At 39.9% G+C, this 18,343-nt stretch overlaps 1 protein-coding gene across 2 annotated transcripts in view; it reads left to right on the forward strand.

Annotated features, from left to right (window-relative positions):
- NDRG1 (N-myc downstream regulated 1) overlaps window positions 1-18,343 on the forward strand; it is a 79,978-nt gene that overhangs the window by 25,168 nt on the left and 36,467 nt on the right. Inside the window, exons 3-4 of one of the 2 annotated variants that reach the window (XM_069081302.1) lie at window positions 766-801; window positions 2,225-2,266. In XM_069081302.1, coding sequence (XP_068937403.1) covers window positions 766-801; window positions 2,225-2,266 — 78 coding nt within the window. The remainder of the gene's footprint in view (window positions 1-765; window positions 802-2,224; window positions 2,267-18,343) is intronic. The other variant, XM_069081303.1, reaches the window with a different exon arrangement.

Raw genomic sequence — 18,343 nt, forward strand, 5'->3', positions numbered from 1 at the left:
ATGACATCACTTAAACATGATCATCCGAGATAATATTTGTTAAAAAAAAAAAAAGGAAAAACCCCAGTAATTAATAATGCCTGGCACATAGTATGTGCTGTATAAATGCCAGTCTTTCCTGGTGCCTGAAAATTGTACATCAAACGGGCACCGGTTAGGTAGGATAATTCCAGGAATGGCTAGGCTTCCTGCCGAATCACTGGTAGAAGAAGTCATTGATTGCTTCCTCTGCCCAGTAGAACATTTGCACCATCTGGACCTGCTTCCATTTAGAAGGATGTAGAGAGAAGAAGGGCAGACACTGTTATTAGTCAGCACCAGATCTGGCCACCCTCGGTGTAGGACTTCCTTTCCTCTTCATTGGGGGAATCCTCAAATTGTGGTATGGCAGGTGCAGTGACCTTGGAGAAATCATATCTTTATTAACCCAACACATTAATCGATGGAGTCCTCGCACAGTCCCTAGCATTCTGGATGTGTTTTTCCCAGTGGCAGGTGTAGCCTGTACTTGTAAAAGTTCAGTTTCCTGGTTTGACCTACGGAAGGACATCAGTGAGTGACATTTTTTAAACCCAAAACCAGGCCACAGATCCCGTCTAAATTTAATGGGTAGATGTTTTCTCAGGTGTAATAGGAGAGCTTCTGGGGGTACAGCTATCCCAGATTAGACCCTTTTCCCTTTGGAAAGTTCAGACTTCAATTCTGTGCCTTTCCCCATGTGGCTGGTATGTTTGGAGGAAACTGACCATGACTCTCTCTTTACAGACCATCACTGGCCTCCTGCAAGAGTTTGACGTTCAGGCAAGTAGATTCCTTCTCTCTCCTTTCTTTCCCTTGCTTTGAAATTGAACACTATTCAAAACCCCAGCAGGGAGGGGAGAAATCAAACTAAGCTTACATCCCCACCCAGGGCAGAAAAAGTGTCAAATGTTCTGAATATTGTCCAAAGAAATTAAAGTCCTTCTCCAGCCCTTGAAGCAAAATGGGGAAACATCCCGAGTTGGGGATACTTTGGAGTCTGGAGAAAAGGCTGTGTGCTTTAAGGAAAGGCACAGGGATGCTTCAGTTCAGACCTTTTTCCCAGCAAGGGAACATGACTGGAGGGTCTTTAGTCTTGGCAGCCCCACAGGAAAGTGAAACATCTTTCTGGGTTTATTTGGCCCAGAATGGAAATCTGTCCATTTTCCCCTCTGTGCTGGATTGGTTCTCTAGGACTTGCCTCCAGGAACAAGCTGTGTGCAGAATTGGCTTTCCTCCCTCTGTTTATGGGAACAGGGCAGTAGAAAGTGATGGATGGGCAGGGCCTGTTGAAGAGAAGATACAGATTTCAGATTTTTTATTCAGTCACTTAACATGTAGTTACTTTCCATGCACATAATGTTGTATTTGGCTCTAGGAGGAATGGATGGATAGGTAAGTAGGTAGGTAGATAGATAGATGAGTGTCATGCTGGGAATACAGATAAGAACAGAAGCAGTAGCTATCTCTAAGCCAGAAGTACAAATTGGAAGGATTTAAAGGAGCCTTAAATTCATCAGCGCTCAATCTTTTGTAACCATGGTTGGCCAATGTTTTACTTAGGCCTGACCTTTCCTCTTGGGGCTTCAGCTCTCCCCCTTTGGTAAAGGGGCTTGGATTAGTAGACTGGTGCATCTTCAAGTTCTTCTAGTTTTGAAAAGTCCGAGTCATTTATATGTTGTTATTGTTGAGTTGTTCCTGGCCCCATGACTTATAATGTTGTTGTTAAATTGTTTCAGTTGTGTGCAACTCTCCATGATCGTATTTGGGGTTTTCTTGGCAAAGATACTGGATTGTCATTTTCTTTTCCAGCTCATTTTTTTTACAGATGAAGAAACTGAGGCAAATAAGGTGAAGTGATTTGCTCAGGGTCACACAGCCTAGTAAGTGTCTGAGGTTAGATTTGACCTCGGGGAGATGAGTTTTCCTGACTCTGGGCCCAGCCCTCTATGCACTATGGGACCACCTAGCTGACTGTTCATTTACACATTACTGAGGCCATTTTAAGGGCTGTTGGCGATTCCCTAAAGACAACCAATTTTTGGAAAGTGTTAATTATATGCTTTGTTGCTGTATGGTTCTGCTCATACTGAGATAATGGGATACAGAGGCCTTGAGCGCTGAAGAGGATAATGACCACCCTGCATCACAAAGATTATTTAGAGGGCTTCTCAGTATCTATAATCTTACCTTTTCTCACCCCTAGGAGCCAAGGAGGACAGCCTATGACATCTTCCCTACTTCAAAAGTAAGGACACTTGGAGAACAGATATCAGGAATACAGTCAGGGTTTCCCAGCCTCTATATTCTAGTAGACCACATGTTAGTCAGCAAAGATTGATTAAGTGCCTGCTGTGTGCCAGGAATTGTAAACAGAATAATAGTGCTGAACATTCTCTTCACCTAGCACTGGATTATTTGTGATAACTAATGATAATAACTAACGCTGACTAAGTGCTTACTGTAAGTGCTTTACAGTTATCTCAGTTGATCCTCATGACAACTTTTGAGAGGTAGGTGCTGTTATTATCCCCATATAAAGAGGAAGAAACAAGTTAAGTGACTTGCCCAGGGTCACACAGCTATTAAGTACCTGAGGTGGATTTGAAATCAGGTCTTCCTGATTCCAGGCCCTCCACTCTATCCGCTATGCCACCGTTGCCCTGAGAGAGAAAGTACCGACTTGAATTGGTAGGAGTTTCCTCACCTGGGAATTCCCTTTAATCAGTAAAATCACTTGTTCAAATCTAGCCTCAGACACTTCTGTGTGATCCTGGGCAAGCCACTTAACTAACTGCCTCAGTTTCCTCATCTGTAAAACAGGGATTTAGGGTGCTAGATGACGCAGTGGAGTCAGGGAGACTCACCTTCCTGAGTTAAAAAAAATACTTTTAAAGTATATAAAATTACATATTAATATGTAATAACTTGAATCTATAGATTTCAAAGTTATCCTGTTTGCTTCTTTTTGGTTTCCTTCTGTTATCTTTATTAAAAAAAAAATGACTCGATGACTTTATCTTTTTAAGAAGGATGACCTTTTTTGAAAGAAAGTGGCATTTTTTCCTTCCCTATCATGCTCTCCTTACCTGTTCCTCCTTCCCACTGGGGCAAAATAAAATAAAAACAAAGCCCTTGGAAGAAATTAACTGTGTCTGAAAATCTGTCTTCCTTTGTGTCTGAAGGCCATCACCCCTCTGTCGAGAGAAGGGTAGCTGGGGCGGCTAGGTGGCACAGTGAGTAGAGCATCAGCCCTGGAGTCAGGAGGACCTGGGTTCAGATCCAGCCTCAGATACTTGACACACTTACTAGCCATGTGACTTTGGGCAAGTCACTTAACCCCAATTGCCCTCTAAAAAGGAAACAAAAAAAGAGAAGGGTAGCTACCTTAAACTGTGGGTTTTGTTTCTGTTTTTTACACAAAGAATATTCTCTAGAATTAGCTAGGTCAAAATAGGTGACCATCCCTGCCTTGAACTTGGTAATGGATGCAGGTCCATCACATCAGGTGGAACAACAGTGGGATGTTTGCTTGTCCATGATCTTGCAGGGCCCTTGGATGTCCTTAAAGGAATGCAGTCACATCTGAAATGCAGGGGGGAAAGCTGTAACCTTACGTGGTGACGGTGATGGGGGAATCACTGGTACTGGAAAGAGTGAAGAATGAGGTCTACCCTTTCAGCGCAGTGCCCTTCCATTTCAGAACTTTAAGGAAGTAGCCAAGAGATCTCCTAGTGGTCTTCGCCCCCCTCTTGGGAAATAAGATGGCCCCAGAGGGCGAGGATACCTGGGCAACCTGCAGAGATAGATGGAATTCTCAGTCCTTGACTGAGACTCACATGAAGGAAGGGAGAAGTTTCTTATTTCTTCTTCCTAGAAGTTAGGTTTTATATTATATAAATATAAATATATATATATATATATACACATATATATATATATATATACATATATATATATATATATAATATAAAACCTATCATATATCTTTTCTTGCTTCCTTTCCATCATACTCAGGGCATTGTAATTCCATCCATAGTTCCTTGTTCTGTTTTTGCCAGCTTTGATTAAATCAATCAGCTGAGCATCTACAGGAATCCATTGTTAACAGTAGTGCCAGGAAGGTCCTTAGGGAGCTTTTTATAGATGAGGAAATGGAGGAGAACTCCTGTGGGAGATTGGGGGTGGGGGGTGAGGACTGGAAATATGAAGATGCAGCTAGATCCTGGATTTGTTCTGGCAGAACCAGAGTCTTGTCATTGCCACTCAGTGACCTTATGAGCTTAGACAATTAGTAAGGTCATGGATCTAGAGCCAGACGCTAAATGTCTTACCCAAATATGCACTGGTAATATGTGGCAGAGAAAATCCAGGTCTTTTCCCACACTGCTTCTCTCAAGATCAATCACACAGCTATTTAGTGCCTGAATTACTAGGGCTTGAGTCTGCTAACTCTCAGTGCCTTCAAGGTAAGTTTTTTTTTTTTTTGCTTTTTGGAGGGCAGTTGGGGTAACTTGCCCAAGGTTAAACAGCTAATTTTTTTGTGTGGGTGTTAAGTGTCTGAGGCTGGATCCAAACTCGGGTTCTCCTGACTCCAGGGACGATGCTTTACTCACTGTGACACCTAGCCACCCGCCAAAGTAAGTTTTTTTGATACATTCGTTTGCCAGTTGGCCCCATTTCCTTGTCCCCCCATAAGAACCCTTCTTTGTAACAAAACGAGTTGAACAAAACAAATCAGTGCATTGGCTGTGTCTGGAAACATGCCCCATTCCTCACCTGTAGTTTACCACCCCTCTGTTGAGAGGCAGAAATGAAACTTCATTTTTAGCCCTCAGTATTCATGATTGGTCTCCAGGGTCTTCTCTATAGGTGGCAACCTGTAGTGTCCAGGATACTAGGGTTTAGACTGGGAAGGATCCTTTGGGGATCATCTAATCTGCCCCCCTCATTTCACAGAGACAGTGAGAAGGAAGTATAATAATGATGAAGGAAGGAAATTAAATTTATTAAATGCCTACTAGGTGCCAGCCACCATGCTAAGTACTTTACTGATAACATTTCATTTCAAGCTTAGAAGAGTCCTGTGAGGTAGGTGCTGTGACCCCCATTTTACAGTTAAGGAAGCTGAGGCAGACAGAAGGGAAGTAACCCACCCAGGGTCGCACAGAGTTAGTGAGTTTCTGAGGGAAGATTTGAAGTCCCAGCTCTATCCACTCATGATCATGTGGCTTCTAAATGTGTCAGAAGTGACATTTAAACTTTCAGTCTTTGGTCATTCCGAGTCCAGCCCTGATCTGTTAAGGGGGAAGATGATGGGAGTTCTTTTGTTTTTTTTTTTTGGTCCATATTTCCAGCCAACCCTCTTCTTTCCCAGCCTATCTTTTGCCCATCTTTCCTACCTTCCTTTTTTTTCCCCCACTCAAAGAAAGGTCACTGGACTTTAACAAGAAATTATTCATTAAGGTGGCCCCTGCGTCAATGGGTTTGCTTGTGGTCATTAGGCTAGGGCAGCAGGTACAGTGAGAATTGTTCCAGCCCTGTCCGGAACATTTTTATGATTGAATCCATCAACCAACCAAAACTTCAAATTGGCCGGGTCCTCGGCACCCAGGACCCTGCGTTCAGCAGCAGGGCTTTGGCACAGCCTTGGGCTGTTGAGGAGTTAGCACAGCCTGTGGTCCTCCTTGACATCATCTCCTTGAGCCATCCTTCCCTCTCTCTCTATCTTGATGGTTCCTCCTCTCCTGTGTGGCTTTCATCAGCCCCTCATACCCCTGCATTTTCTATCCATCAGCTTTGCTGCTCCAAGGAGCCGAGAATCCTACTGAATCAGCCTTCTCTTCCTCCCACCTGCTCTTCTGATGTCCTTCTCTTAGGAAGATAAACGAGATGCTTCCAGCTAACATAATATGGCAGGCACTGTGCTAAGCACTTTACAATTATAATCTCATTTGATCCTCATAACAACCCTGGGAGGGGTTATTGCCCCCATTTTGCAGATGAGGAAACTGAGGCAAGCATTGGTTGCCCAGGATCACATGGCTAGTAAGCCTGGGAAAAGGAGCTTTAAGTTTTAGGTCTCTTAACTCTGAACCCAGTATTTCCACTATAATACCATACAGCCTGTCTGGACACTTAAATTTTTCCATGGTTTAGCTCTAAAATAAAGGGATTAATAGAAAGTTAGAAGGATGAAACTCTCACTTATGGTGATTCTTCCCCTGGCTCCCTTCCCAGAACAAAAAAAAAAAAGCTCTAGATTATTTTATCCTGCCTTATCAAATACAGTGTCCCCAAACTGGACTAAGACTTCTGAGACAGTGTGTAGGCTGGGGCTTCTTCCCAGCTTCTCTGAGAAGTGTGATACAATGGGTAGGGCATTGCCCTGGGAGTCTAAAAAGTTTTGTTTTGGCATTAGACTGGGCCCTAGGTCTTCTAAGCCAGTCATTTTATTTTATAGTTGAGACTTAGTAGAGTGGGAATCAGGAATGTGCCTTAGGGTCACAGAATTCAGTAACAGTAGAGCTGGTACCAAGGATCAGTCCTCCTGAACTTAAGCTGTATACCAGTCACAAACCCTGGCCAAGTTGATTTCATTCCAATTCCCCATAAATCTAGGGAGCACAGTAGTAATTGTCCTGTCTTTCTTCAAAGGTCTTGTCTCCATGAGACCTCACAATGTACGTGGAAGGCGCTTTGACAGAAATAAAGTGTTTATGATTTTTATCTTCCCCAGGAGAATCTAGAAAGGACATCTTATCCTTTCCTTTTATAAGGTTGACTCAGAGACTAAAGATCACAGAACTTCTAAAATCATGAACTCTTGGGGCCAGGATGGACATGGAGAGGTTATTTAGTTTTTTCATCCCCTTTCTTTTCATGCAAAAGCACATAGGAGTGAATACAAGTTAGAGGTGAGGCCATTCTGTTTTCAAGTTCAATTAGTCATCACTATGATGATAATAATAGTTAGCATTTCTATAACACTTTAAGATTTGCAAGGCACTTTACAGATATCTTCTCACAACAACTCTGGGCAGCAGATATTATTATTACTCTTATTTTTCAGATGAGGAGACTGAGGCATCCAAGTTAAGTGACCTGCCATGGTTCACACATGGGTAAAATTTGAACTGAGGTTTTAGGGACTCCAGGTCCAGTGTTCCTTTTTTTTTTCCTTTTTGGAGGGCAATTGGGTTTAAGTAACTTGTCCAAGGTCACACGGCTAGGTTTTTTGTTTGTGTGTGTTAAGTGTCTGAGGCTGGATCTGAACTCAGGTCCTCCTGACTCCAGGGCCAGCACTAGCCACCCCCCAGGTCCAGTGTTTGATAGCAAGGTCCACCTTGCTATCAATATTATGTAAAAATATTTATGTAAACCTCTTTAGAATTCCCTTATGTCATTATTTCCATCACATTTTGGAAGTGGTAGTACTTGAACTTCATGACCCAAAGTCCAGTGCCCTATACCAAGACCTATTGTTTCATCATTGTAGGAATTCCCTTCAAAACAGATCTCAAGACCTTGTGTCTTAATAAATAGAACAATGGTATTGCTGTAGCAAAAAAAAATAGTTTTAGGGTGATCAGTGTAGCTAGTCTAGTTCTTACACAACAGATATACAGCCTTTCCCTACATATATATGTATATGTATGTATATGTATATATGTGTGTGCATATATAATTATTTATATATTTTTTAGTTTTCAACATTCACTTCCACAAGATTTTTGAGTTTTAATTTTCTCCCCCTCCTCAAGATGGCATGCATTCTAATATAGGCTCTGCCTATACATTCATATTAAACATATTTTCCTACTAGTCATGATGTAAAGAAGAATTAGAACCAATGGGAGAAACCGCAAGAAGGAAGAAGCACCAAACAACAAAAGAACAGAGCAAATAGTCTGCATTCAGACTTACCATAGTTCTTTCTTTGGATGTGGATAGCATTTTTCATCATGAGTCTTTTGGAGTTGTCTTAGATTATTGCATTGCTGAGAAGTGCTAAGTCCATTAAAGTTAGGCGTTGCACAGTGTGGCTCTTACTGTGTCCATTGTTCTCCTGGTTCTGCTCATTTCACTCAGCATCAGTTCATATAGATCTTTATAGGTTTTTCTTAAGGCCACCTGGTCATCATTTCTTTAAAGCACAATAGAACTCTATTGCATTCATATACCACAACTTGTTCAGTCATTCCCCAATTGATGGACATCCCTTCAATTTCCAGTTTTAGTTCTTGGCCACCACAAAAAGAGCTGCTATAAATATTTTTGTACATGTGAATCCTTTTCCCCTTTTTAGGATCTCTTTAGGATACAGACCTAGAAGTGATATTGCTGGGTCAAAGGGTGTGTGTGCACATTATTTTTATATCCCTTTGGGCATAGTTCCAGATAGCTCTCCAGAATGGTTGGATCAGATCACAACTCCACCAACAAACAATGCATTAGTGTTCCAATTTTCCCACATCTCCAACATTTATCATTTTCCTGTTTTGTCATGTTAGCCAATCTGATATCCCTACCCCCTTTTAATTCTAGTGCTTTCTCTCTCTTATCCTTTAAAGTATCCTATGTATAGCTTATTATTATTATTATTATTATTATTATTTTTATAAGTTTGCTTTCTCTCTTCTGCATTATATTATGAGCCCCTTGAGGACAGGGACTATCTTTTGCCTCTTTTGTATCCCCAGTGCCTAGTACTGAGTAGGCATTTAATTCTGGTTGCCTGACTGAGCCTGTGAGGAGGGTCTTAACTCAAAGCTTTTCAGGAGTAGCTAATACGGCCTGCCAGAATTTGTGCCCCAGTAGCATAGCCTTCAAGAGTCCAGAGTTACCTCCATGAAGTATTGGACAAGACGTGTTAGCAGAGGGTGTCCAACAGAATGTCCTCTGCCCATAATAGGCACTCTAATAAGTGTTTGTTGGCCTATGTTAAAAATGAGTCAGTCTCCACATAGGATGGTGAAGTCAGGGGAAATGCCCCCAAAAGGGATGCTTTCAAAGTTAGGGAAATATGGAATCCCAGGTATGGATTTTGACAAAGTCCAGGTGCTTAGGATACTGCAGTTATATAATGGATTAGACTGAGGGTTTGTTGGCCTTTTTCTGCATCCTGGACCTGATCTGCTGGAGCCTTCAGACCTCTACCAAAGATAATATTGCCCACCTTTATAATTGAAGGAATGGTAAATTTTGTTAGAAGCTAGTGAAAATAAAGATTCTTTTCCATCCAACTTAAGACCCTCTAGAAATCTAACCATGAATTGGTCTTTGGACCACAGGTTAAAAAGTCTCTTTAGATTATAGAATAGTGCTTGGGATATAACATTCAATTCAAAAAGCATTTCGTAAGTGCCTACTGTGGACACAACCGTGTGTTTAACAATGAGGGTACAAAAGCAGATCTAAAGTCCCTACATTCAGCAGCCTCTACTGAGAATAATTAAGATGCTCAGTAAATATTTGAATGAATAATAAGCACATAGTTTGGTAGCTGGACAGGTGAGATGTGAGAAATAAGTCTTGTTGTAGGATATACTAATATTTATGGGTTCCCCTAGTAATGGATATGAGAGGGTTAATTAAATCTTTGAAACCCATTGTTCCCTGCCCCTCCTTTACCCCATGTTCAACATCCAACTTGTCTTCAGGGATCATGTGGGTGCATCAGTTAGGAAATAGGATGCTGTCAAAGGAAGGGAAGACTTAATTTAGGTGTGCTTGGAGTTTCATTTCACCTTCAGGAAAGATTAGTAGAAAGGATAAGTTGTCAGCCTGATCAGACTTTGGAAATCAAAATTGGATAGATGATGCTATGATCCTGTTTTTGGGTAGAGCCTTCACCTTTGCAAACTGCAACTTTATTTGCATTTTACAAATGAGGAAACTGAGGCAGGCAGGGTATTGACTTGCCCAGGGTCTTCCTGACTCTGGGACCAGTGCTCAGCACACTTAGCTATCCACTTGCCTGTTGATCCAAGTAATGCACGAGGATCCTACCTTTGATTGGTTTACCATAAAGCACTTATGCCCATTCATTGTTTCTCATTCTCACTCCACCACTTCTTTTCCATTTATACATAGTCTTTCGCACTTAGTCTTTTGTAATAAGCTGTAACTTATTTAGACTTAAGACTTTTTCAGTTCCCTTTAGGTTACTTATAATTTTGTAATTCTACCACTGTATTCTTCTACAGAACCTTGGAATATCCTGATCTCTTAAAGAATCAGAATGGTATTTGAAAATTTGGACAGGGCTGACCTGAGGTTGACCTTTCCATCATCCATAAAAAAGATAGGCAACCGAATAGGGTAAACATTACAAGGAGACATTTATCCCTAAACCTTGAAAACAAACTGTTGGTGCTTCTTACTGAATAATTGGTGACTAAATGCAAACCATCCTAATCTCTTCATAAAAAGATCATCTTGACTTGTCCCTTCTATGAACCTCTTAAAAGAACACATATTTAATTAAAATTTGATCACAGACTTTTCTGTCTGGCCTGCCTCACATTATTTCAGAGCTCTAGCCTTTACTTTCATGGATAAAATCTTTAACCTCTGTGGACTAAACAGAATAATGCTTTTGCCATCCTCTGATGCCTCTTTGTGGCATGGAGGCGAACTTGGGATCTCAGTGACTCATGCTAATGTGCAATGTCTGCCAGACCTTCCAAAGCTGGAAAGGCCTTGTGTTTGGATGGAGTAATGATCTAGGTATCACATGAGGCCACCCTAGCAGTTTGGAGAAACTCATCAGCATCCTGGTTTCTGAATTTTAGGTCCATAACTTTTGAAGACCATCTGTCTACAAAGCTTAGAGAGGGGCTGCTGTCCTGTCAAGGGAGTAACCACAGTGATGAAATTGCATAGGCCTGAAATATTCTTTCCAGGAAGAACTTATTGAAGTTAACTCTGGCTTCTATGCAGTGTCTGGTTGTGGGACATCCCCGAACTGCTGACATCTTAGAAAAAGACCAACAAGGAGATCTAATCAAAAGTTAAGTTTTTCATCCCCTCTGTTTCTTAGTTTACTACCTGGGTAAGAACCTGGGTAGAACAAGCCACTTTGGTCAGGTTGATATTTCCTGACCATCAAATGAGGAATTGGGCTAAGAAATTTCTAATGTCTCTTCCAGATATAAAAGCACTCAACAGTTGATTCCTAAAACCTCTTACAGAATTGTTCAGTTGTGTTCAATGCTTGGTGGTTTTCTTGGTTTGCCATTTTCTTCTCCAGCTCATTTTATGGATAAGGAAACCTAGGCAAACAGGGTTAAGTGACTTGCCCAGAGTCACACAGTGAGGACATGTCCAAGGCTGAATTTGAACTCAGGAAGTAGGAGTCTTCCTGACTCTCTAGACCTGGCATACTAATCCACTGTGCCACCGGCCCACCCCTCCAAAAAGATATTGCCAACCCAAGATAATGGGTTGAATTTAAATATGATAAAGTTAGTGGAGACTTATACCTGATGTTGCCTGGTTACAGTTTTCAATGACTTGCCTAAAACTTGGAACTTGCATCCAGGTCTCCTGACTACTTGGCAACCACTCTGTTGTTAATTGTTTCATTAAAATAATTTTTATTGCCTAGTAGGAAGACTGCCCTCCTCATGCCTCACGGTGGCATGGAGATAAACTTGGGTTCTTGAGACTACAGGAGTAGAACTCTTCCAAGCTGGAAAGGCGTTGGATTTGGGTGTAATGATGGATTCTTTGTATGTCATCTGGGGACCAAACTAGCTAGGTTTGGAGAGGCTTATTATAAGAGGTGGGTCAGCAGCGATAAAATTTTAATGGTGGGTCAGAAATCCTTTCTACTCAGGAATTGGGAGAGTGGGGGTGTCTGATATCTTGATGTCAGTAAAGGGGATGTGCTCTGTGTTGTGATCTTTTTTCATGGGATTGAAGGGATGTTATCTGTGTTGACAGGGAAGGGTATTGCCCACATAGATAAAATTACAGTCGTAGAAATATAAGGTCATTGTTTTTGTTGTTTAGCATTTAAGTCGTTTTCTGAGCTTGGTGACCCCATTTAGGGTTTTCTTGGCAGAGATACTGGAGTGGTTTGCCATTTTCTTCTCCACTTTTTACAGATGAAGAAACTGAGGCAGGCATTGTTATGCCTTACCTAGGGTCACCCAGCTAGGAAGTCAGAAATCTGAAGCCAGATTTGAACTCATGAAAGATGAGTCTTCTTGACTTTCACGCCCAATGTTCTATCCACTGCCCTAGAAGGGATCTTACAGATCCATTAATAAAGGATAAACATTACCTACGACAATGTATACCAGTAGGAAAGGTGTAGAAAGTTGAATATATGGTAGCCCCCTGAAATAATCCTTTGTGTGTTTATCAAATAATCCCCACAAAAGCATACTTTCCTGTGGTTTGTTGGCTTCTAAAAATGTAAGGCAAGGAAAATAACATTAATTTGGGGGTCCGAATTGGTTGGATCCCAGTTAATCCATTTTTCCACTATATTTTCCATCCATTGTTCTTTGAAGCAACACCTATTTCTTCTAAACTCTGATTAGTTTTGGTTGGTGTTTGCCACGCCTGGGATGGGGAGGGGAAAGGAGTTGAGATGGCTTTTAATACTACATGTTGAACATGGTTGTGTTCTTGGAGTTGTCCCAATTTTCCTGCAGTGGGGGGGGCGGGGAGGGGGGTGGCAGGCAGAGCTTATTTGAACTGGCATCAGCTGTCCTAGAAAAGAGTTTTCTCTGCCATCAAGGCCAACAGGTCAACAAACATGTATTAAGCACTTACAGTATGCCAAGCACTATGCTAAGTTCTGGGAATACAGATAGAAAAATAGTCCCTACCCTCAAGGAACTTACATTAACTTTAAAATTAAGTTAAAATTAAATTAATTAAAATAAAAAAATTAAAAATTAAGTTAAAAATTCCAAGAGAGAGAACTCTTGGGCATGGTAGAGAAAGTCTGGAGAGAAGTGAAGACGTGGCTGGCCTGGGTGTCCACCTCAAAGTGGAAGTTTCGGGAAGAACCAGTCAGGAGGAGGCAGCTAGGAGAGTAGAGGGCATTTGGGCACGATAGAATCAGGCAGAAATGCAGCCTTCCTGGAAGTCAAAGGGATCCTTCTGTTTTCTGGCATCAGGATGGGTCTAACAGTTCCTTCCCAGTTAGTGGGCTTTGTCTAAGTACCCCCAGGTGTAGCTGTGCAGTGGTTGTAGGAGAGAGTGAGTAAGTAAGTAAGCCAGAGGTGGAGGAGAGGGTGATTTTGGACTCTTTGGACCAGTGTGATTTTTTTTTTTAAAGTTTTCTTTTTGGGATTCATTTGTAAAAGGGGAATTTTGCTCTGGGCCTCATTCCTCATTCCACATCCTCCTTCTCCCCAACCCCCACCCCCACACAAACATAACAAAACAGTCAATGTTTTCAAGTGCTCCAATGGACCACAGACTTTGTGGGGGTTTTGTGGCTGGTTTTCCTAAGGGGCCTAAATTAGGGCTGTGAGCGGGCCATGGGGTGAGATGACAGAAAAGGAAATTCCATCTTTATTTCTCAGCCACCCTTCACAGTAGCCTGAATACAGACATGCCTCCTGGCCAGAGAAAGGCAGCTGGTTTGGGAATTGACTGGACGGATGTGTGAGGTTAAGGTCATCTGAAGTTTGGGAAGCATCCCTGTCAGAAGGGCTGATGCAGATAGCTTTGGGGAATAAGGCAGGAGAGCTTCATGGGGGCTGGAATGGGTGCTTTTGGCCACTTGGGTTGTGTGTGTTTTTCTTTGGAAGGTTGGGAGAGAGTTGTGTTGTTTGTTAGGACTATCCATATAATTGAATAGGGTTGTTTTTAGCTTTCATACTTGTATGGTTAGGAGCTACAAAGTGATTTTACTTTTGTTATCTATTATGAGGCATCAGTTGTGGCAATGGATATGAGGACACCACAAAAAATTTACTTCACAGCAGAGAACCACAGGATATAGGAGTGAGAAAGAGCCCCCAAGGCCATTTAAAATAACTAGTACCTAAATAAAGAACCCACCTACAAAATTCCTATAGGCCCCTCAAAGACCTTAGTAGTAGGGAACTGACTACATCATACCAAGGTGGTTGTCATTCAGCATTCTGTGGACATTTATTGGGTCTATAATATCCAAGAGACCATTGTTCTAAGCACCAGGTCCTTCCTTGTCTGCATAGAGCTCTATGTTTAATTTAACAGACAAGATAGTATAAACACATAATTCTAAGATAAAATAAACACAAAAATTATTTTTAATAGTATTTTATTACCCACTCCCACAATTAGATGTCAAGACAATTTTAATCATTCATTTTTACAAGATGTCAAGTTCCAAATTTTTCTTGTTCCTTCCCCTCTTCCTAAAATGGAAGGCAATTTGATATAGGTTATACATGTGCTGTCATGTAAAACATATTTCCATAGTAGTCACTATTGTGAAAGAAGAAAGATCAAAAGGAGAGAAAAAAACAAAAAAGAATAAAGTGAAAAAAATATGCTTTGATCTGCATTCAGAGTCCATCAGTTCTAGCACTTTCTTTGAATCCTTTGTACTTATCTTGAATCATTGTGTTGCAGAGAAGAGCTGAGACATTCATAGCTGATCATCACAGTGTTGCTGATATCGTGTACAATGTTTTCTTAGTTCTGCGCATTTCACTTTGCATCAGTTTGTACAAGTCTTTCCAGGTTTTTCTAAAATATACCTGCTCATCATTTCTTATTGCACAATAGTAATCCATTACATTCATATACCACATCTTGTTTAGCCACTCCCCAGTTGATGGGTGTCCCCTCAATTTCCAGTATTTTGCCACCAAAAAAAGAGCTGCTATAAATATTTTTGCACATGTAGGTCCTTTTTCCTTTTTTATGATCTCTTTGGGATGCTGACAAAGGGTCTGCACAGTTTGATTGCCCTTTGGGCATAGTTCCAAATTGCTCTCCAGAATAGTCTCAATTTGAGAAATGAGGCCTTTATCAGAGATACTTGCTGTAAAGATTGTTTCCCACTGTTCTTTCCTTCTGATCTGTGTTTTGTTTGTGCAAAAGCTTTTTAATATAATCAAAATGATCTATTTTACATTTCATAATGCTGTCTTTTGTTTGGTTATAAATTCTTCCCTTCTCCATAGATATGACAGGTAGACTTCTTTGCTTTTCTGATTTGCTTATGGTGTCTCCCTTTATGTCTTTATGTCATGTACCCATTCTGACTCTTATCTTGGTATATGGTGTGTGATGTTGGTCTATACCTAGTTTGTGGCCTGTTGTTTTCCAATTTTCTTAGCAGTTTTTGTCAAAGAGTGAGTTCTTATCCTAAAGGCTGCACTAGGTTACTATGGTCATTTACTCCTGTGTATTGTATAACTAATCTATTCCCCTGATCTACCACTCTGTTTCTTAGCCAGTACCAGATAGTTTTTGAGGATTACTGCTTTTAATATAATTTGAGATCTGGTGTCTTTACTAGGTCACCTTCCTTTATATATATATATTTTACATTAATTCTCTGGATATTCCTGACCATTTGTTCTTCAGATGAATTTTGTTGTTTTTTCTAGTTTATAATTTTTTTTTTTGTAGTTTGATTGGCATGGCACTGAATAACTAAATTAGCTAGGATGGTCATTTTTATTATATTGGCTCGGCCTACTCATGAACACTGAAATTTTTCCTGTTGTTTAGATTTGACTTTATTTGAGTGAAAAGTGTTTTGTAATTATGTTTTTATAGTTCTTTGGTTTTTCTTGGCAAGTAGACTCCCAAGTATTTTATATTGTGTACAGTTACTTTAAATGGAATTTTTTTTTTTAATTTCTTGCTTCTGGTCATATAAAGAAATGCCAATGATTTGTGTGGGTTTATATATCCTACAACTTTACTAAAGTTGTTAATTATTTCAGGTAGTTTTTTAGTTGATTCTCTAAGTATAGCATCATATCACCTACAAAAAGTGATAATTATCTTTCCTCATTGCCTATTCTAATTCCTTTGATTTTTTTTTCTTATTGCTACAGTTAACATTTCTAGTACTATATTGAATAATAGTGGTGATAATGGCCATCCTTGCTTCACCCTGATCTTATTGGGAAGACTTTTAGCTTATCCCCATCACAGATAATTGTAATACAACAAATGCTTTGATTTTAGACTGCTTGTCATTTTAAGGAATGCCGTCTCTTTATTACTATGCTCTCTAGTATTTTTAATAGGAATGGGTGCTGTATTTTGTCAAAAGCTTTTTCAGCATCTACTGAGATATGATTTCTAGTTGGTTTTGTTATTGATGTGGTCAATTATGTTAGTTTTCCTAATAATGAACCAAACCTGCATTCCAGGTATCAATCATATATTGCTGTAATCACCTTGCTATTTTATTCAGAATTTTTATATCCATATTCATTAGGGAAATTGGTCTATAATTTTCTTTCTCTGTTTTAAACCTTTCTCGTTTAGGTATCAGCACCATATTTGTATCATAAAAGTTGTTTGGTACCAAAGGACTCTGCCTGTTTTCCCAGATAGTTTATTTGGGAAAATTTTATTTTGTTTTTTATATTTATTATTATATATATTTATTTTATTATTAATGTAGTATTAGAATTAATTCTTCTTTAAATGTTTGATAGAATTCACTTGTGAACCCATGTGATTCTGGGGATTTTTTCTTAGGAAGCTCATTATTGGTTTGTTCAGTTTCTTTTTCTAAGATGGAATCATTTAGGCATTCTATTTCCTGATGTGTTCATCTAGGTAATTTATATTTCATAAATATTCATCAATTTCACTCAGTGTCAGATTTATTGGCATATAATTGGGCAAAATATTTCCTGATGATTGTTTTAATTCCTTCTTCATTGGTGGTGATTTCCACCCTTTTCATTTTTGATATTGGATACTTGGTTTTCTTCTACAAATTAGCCAATGACTTATCTATCAAAAAAAAGAATTCTAAAAGAAAATAAACACATTAGTGAGATATAAAATGCCATTGGGAAAAGGAAAAAAAATTATTTCTGTCTCCCAGGATCCGTGAAAGCTTCCCTTAAGGCAGGGGTTCTTACCTGAGAATCTGTGATATTTATTTTAAAAAAAAATTGATCATTCTGAGAAAAGAGGTCCATGGTTTTCATTAGACTACCTTGGGTGAGAAAGTTCAGTTGTCCATGCCTTATTCCCCCATCCTCTGAATTTGGAGATGATTCAGCCTAAAAAGAATCAGATAGTAGGGCAGACTGTTTGTAATAGAATAAAAACTTCTTGAGGGCGTGGTTCTGCCATTTTTATAATTTTGTCACCTAGTACCTAGCACTGTGCTTAGAACATGGTGAGCATTTAATAAATGCTTCTTATTTGATTCTTAAGGAAAAGCATAATGAGTAAAAATTAGAAGATGGGAGATCACAGAAAATCTTAGATGGATAGAGCAAAATTAGTTCTGATTTGGCCAGAGCATACAGTATGTGGAGAAGGCAATAGTGTGAGTTAAGAATGCAAAGTGTCATGGAAAGGTGAGACTGTTAAGAACCTTAAATAGCAGCTAGGATTTCTCTAATGATATCTAGTATTTATATAGTGCTTTGTAAATATTATCTTGCCCTAACACTAACCCTGGGAGGTGGGTGGTATTATGATCCCCATTTTTCAGATGAGGAAACTGAGTCTGGATATTGGGTGGGCAATGCGAAGCCCTTCAAGGTTTTTAAACAAGGCAGTGACCTCAGAGCAGTCTGTCCTCCATCTTTGTGGGTGAAATTCCCTCTGCCAACCTTGATCAGGCTTCCATAGACAGTGTTTGAGATGGTGTGGCTACAAGTTGACTTCTTTATGGCCAACCTCCTGGCAATAAGCCCCTTCACCCTAAGTTGGAATGCTCCTTAAGAGAACTGGCCACACCAGTCTGCCACATCCTCAAAGCTGGATCCAGGTTGGTAACCTCTCCCCAGGGGTTCCATTGACATAACCTTTGAGAACCTAGGTTACCTTCTTGCAGTGAATGAGGCGAGGAAGGTCTTCTTTTAAACATTGCTCTCCCTTTTTTTTTTTCCAAATTTTGGATCTGGGAGAGTTAGTTTTCCTTAAGATGATACAGATTTTCGATTCAGTGTTTCTTTTCATTCTGTGCCATTTTTGTTTCTGTGTTTATAAATATCCTCCATAGGAGATCCACTTAACACCCCAGAAGCCTTCTTCTGAGGCTCTGAATATTCTAGGCCTCAAGAGAACAGCCGCATAATAGATTAGCATTTATATGTAGTGCTTTAAGCTTTGCAAAGCATATTACAAATATTAATCCTTACAGTAACCCTGA

Source organism: Petaurus breviceps, unplaced genomic scaffold, assembly GCF_028583685.1.
Source record: "Petaurus breviceps papuanus isolate PSGF00001 unplaced genomic scaffold, PetGlider_PUasm1.0 98, whole genome shotgun sequence".
Classification (NCBI taxonomy): Eukaryota; Metazoa; Chordata; class Mammalia; order Diprotodontia; family Petauridae; genus Petaurus; species Petaurus breviceps.